At 39.1% G+C, this 4,265-nt stretch overlaps 1 protein-coding gene across 1 annotated transcript; it reads right to left on the bottom strand.

Annotated features, from left to right (window-relative positions):
- Positions 1-879: 879 nt before the first annotated feature.
- LOC142950121 (lysozyme c-1) lies at positions 880-3,587 on the bottom strand. Its single transcript, XM_076092020.1, has 4 exons — positions 3,464-3,587; positions 2,071-2,349; positions 1,826-1,889; positions 880-946 (listed from the first exon to the last, which is right to left on the bottom strand). Exons 1-4 carry the CDS (start codon positions 3,585-3,587, stop codon positions 880-882), a joined length of 534 nt encoding a protein of 177 aa, XP_075948135.1.
- Between the last annotated feature and the right edge of the window lie 678 nt (positions 3,588-4,265).

Here is a 4,265-nt window from a genome sequence, read left to right as displayed (position 1 = left end):
GTTAGAAGTAAAATACTATATGTTATGATGATACTAATATAAATCTGACTCACAGTATGTTGCCATTGAATTATCTTTCAGCTAGTAAAATGAATGTTATGCTCATACAACATGAGCATAAATGTTTACATGACAATAAACATTTTGGCACATTGATGGCGGTCTTGAAAATGTTTATATCAAACTTCCATCATGTTACTCGGGAAAGACGCTGCTCTCCTTTGAGTTCAGGTTCGAGAGGTTTGAGAAGAAAAACTTGCTTTTGTGAAAATTGCTGCAGTTTTTTTTCCCTTTTTTAATTGTTGTTACTGTGTGGAGGTTGTTAAGTATTTGTCTTTGTGCTGAAGGAAGGTTGTCGGACTTCCCCGGGAAGGCAGGTAAGGGTCTTTAAACTTTTTGTAATCCCCCATTTGAAGGTTTTAACGTTCTCATCAAAATCAGCCGTCTGGTCTCATTCCATGACTTTGACATAACTGTTTATTAAAATGAAGGCTGTATTTTCATCATTTTAACATACAAAATCTTGGGGATTGAGTTATTGGGGGGACGATGTTGCACTTGATGTTTTTTTAAACTCTTTTCCATAAAATTAAATACCCCCCCACACCAATAACCTTTGCACAGTTCCTTACATCCGTGACTTTAAATATAAGACTCTTTAGTGAGTAATCATTTCTACAGAGCAATTTAAAGGCTTTCAATAATCTTTAATGACATGCACATTTCGGAGGACATTCCCTCATAAGCACACACTGTGTCACTTTTTTCTACAACAAAGCTCAGATACTATTGGATGTTACGGGTGTAACGTGCTGCTTCACTTTATTACTGTCATAGATGACCACTCATTTGAGAGAAGGTGAATCCCTCCAGTGATAGTTATGGCTCACATTCATCGAGGTAGTCAGAGGTTTTATTTCCGCACTCCCGGTGGATGTGCATGTACCTGCAAATAAACAAATGAGATGTTAATATTGTTTGTGAAGTATTGATGTCACAATTAAACGGTAATTCATTCAGAATTGCTTGTATTTGAAAGACAGATTACCCAAAAAGGAACCAGCTAAAGGAAAGTAGAAGTTAAAAATGAGAACTGGGAACATAATTTAGGCTGCGACTCTAACATCAGCCCAGGACAATCTCCAGCATTCACAACTGACCATTTAAACTGCCTTTGTATCACTTCTGTTCACTGTTGATAACATTGGAATACATTACCCACCTTTGCTGTAACTTTTCGCAGTGGGGCCCCCCTAAAGCATTTCTCCTGTGGAAGTATTTACATTAGAAATTCAGTTCAGTCATTCACAGCACTCTTAACTCAAGTAAAAGTACTAAAACCACACTGTGAAAATATTCCACTATGTTGTATTTCACAGCTGTAGATGTTTTTAACTCCTTTATATCCTGTTGTCTAGTTTAATCTTCATCAAAGCATCATATTCTATAAGATCATCACGTGTTTGTAGCGTCTCTGTCCTGTGAGAACCTCGTATCTAAAGAACAAACAACCTGTTGTCAGGTTTGTTATGAAGCATCTTCCAGCTGATCCAAGAGTCTTTTTAAAGAGTTTATTAATCTGAAGAAGTAGGAGGATTTTATCAACACATGAAGGAACATTTCATCCTTCAGTTCATCACAAACATTCAACATCAACACATCTGGAGATACCAGGTTTAAACTGGACAGGAAGGAGATGAAGAACTGTAACTAACGCTGTCAGACAAATGTAAACCTAAAATACAATATTTACCTCTGAGATGGAGTAGAAGTATTAAGTTGCATGAATATTCAAGTATTAGAAGAACCTTAAAACTGAACTTACATGAACGCAGCGTGGACCTTCAACAGGCACTTTAAGTCGTCACTTATGTCGTCGTCAATGAAGTCTGGAAAGAAAACAAGTTTACTGTTTTAAGTCAAAGATGCAGGTTGAACTTGTTGTAACTTGAGTCTAAAAATGTGTCGCTTCTCCCGAGGACACGGTTGGTTGGTAGATCACTAACACCTTCGCAGTTGTGACAATGACGTTCACACATAAATATGGAAACAAACACAAACTGAACTCACCGTTGCAGTCCATCGAGCAGATGTCGGGGGACGGAGTCGTGCCGTCGCTGCAGGCCAGGAGGTTACTGAGCTGGAAAAGACCATAGAACGTCGGGGCCTCCTCGTCCTGGTGTGGAGGCCCGCTGGGCCCCGGAGACATCTTGGCGCTCCTTGGCGTGACGCTGTGGGGCCAGACTGTGCCGCCGCCTTTCGCATGCCTCCTCTCGCTACCGGGGTCTTCCGTCTCGTGAGTCACCGCACTGGTGTTAAAGCCCGACATCCGCTCCACATAATAGACAACTGAAGGGAAGAGAATAAAGAAACACACTTTCACAAACTCCTGGGCAATCTTCAATTCGCTGTGGATATTCTTGATCCCCAGAGGATGATCCCCAATCTGACCCCCTCTTTTTTCTTCTGGCGCCACCATCAGCCCAAAAACTTCTACTTGCAAACAATCTATATATATATATAATATCTAAATATAACAGGTGGGTTTTTTCACAAAGTTGTAGTGAATTTTGGGCACAATGTGAGCTTTACTCTAATGCCATACCTCTTGACAACATTTAATCTAAACAAAACTTAACCTATTAAAGGGTCGTTTTGCTAATATTCTGTATTATTAATGCAAGCAAATATCATGTGCAGACCCAAACAATTATTGTGTGTGTGTGTGTGTGTGTGTGTGTGTGTATTTGTTTCCAAAGGCTGATATATCTCATTCCTCTGCTCCATAGAGCCGGTGAGAGACAATAGTAATGCTCCCAATCTCAGATCTCTCTCCTGATGTTTTGTATTTTTCTGACCTGGATTTTTGTCCAAGTAATTTATGCAAAATGTTGTTTGTAGTTTCTATTTGAATTCATGAAATGCGTTTACAGTTTTGTTATGTGATGTATGATGCGCTCAGGTTTCTATATTCAGGTTTTTTTTTTCTTCCTATTTGATTTTGTATTATTTGAAAAAGCAGCAAAAAAGCCGTCACATTCAATTTTTTACCGTTTAGTCTAAACTTTAGACTAAAGGTGTAAAGTACCGTACACTCATACATATATGTATATGCAGTATACACTTCCACCTGCATATATAGATGTATACTTTTATACTTATGTGCATCCACACAAGTGTATGTGGATAAAAAGAACAATTTAAAGACATAAAGGGTCATGCTGGTTTACATAAAATCAGTATGGCGATACAGATTCAGTCCAGGAGCTCCCAAACTTTTCAAGTCTGAAAACAAATGTTAATTTTTCACCAAAAGAAATATTGTGAATCACATTAAACGAAGCTGCAATTTTTCATCCGTTTCTTACTTGCAGTTAACAAAATATTGAACATTTATTCATTTTTAAACCCATAAATAGAAGGCCTCTGCGTTTCTTATGTAAAAGTTACAAGCAGCACTTACTCTTTGCCACGAAGTTCAAATCCAGGTTGACAAACTCATTCTTCAGATCACATTTGGACAAAAGTCGCCCTTCAGCCAGACTGCAGCCCAGCACCGACAAGAGAAACGCCACAAGTACCCTCATATTGACTCTCTGAAATCATACGATACACGAAGTATATATATATACAGTATATATATACTGTATATATATATACTGTCTGCAGATTCTGAGGTGGCGAATCACAGAGAACCTGCATCTTTTGTTCTCCATAAAGGCCGCTCCCATGACTCCTGAACAATTGACTCAGGAAGAGCACAAAGTTGCTCCAAATCTCAGTTAGCTGGTTTCTGAACTCTAAAGAGGTCGGGGGGGGGGGGGGGGAATGATCCGTCTACCTGAAAACATCTTTTCTCATTTACAGGTCACGCCTTCGTGCTGTTGAAAAGACTCGGGCCCTGAGACTATAAACCAGATAAGGTGACACCATTTAACTTCTCACGTAATCACAACATATTCATTATTTCAGAGGATCGGATGTCGGCAATGTGACAGCAGTGAATACGAAGAAAAGCATCACAGCAGTGTGAAAGGTGAGCAGCGGAACAACTAGTTTCAGCAAAAAATGATTTTTTTTCCCATCAAGGTTCTTTTATTGAACTTTATTTTCCCCCAAATATCTTTGTTGCAGTTTTGCACAGATTTATAAGCACAAAAGAAAATGTACACGAGTTCAGGGCCTGTTAGTTTCCCCCCATCAGAACCAAACTAGTAATGCCCACGAGCCACCAAACTGCCCCCTGAATTAGAAAAACTAAACAA

Source organism: Anarhichas minor, unplaced genomic scaffold (genome assembly GCF_050575085.1).
Source record: "Anarhichas minor isolate MPS153535 unplaced genomic scaffold, ASM5057508v1 ptg000014l, whole genome shotgun sequence".
NCBI lineage: Eukaryota > Metazoa > Chordata > Actinopteri > Perciformes > Anarhichadidae > Anarhichas > Anarhichas minor.
The sequence above is the reverse complement of the archived record's forward strand: the minus strand, read 5'-3'. Positions and strand labels throughout refer to the sequence as shown.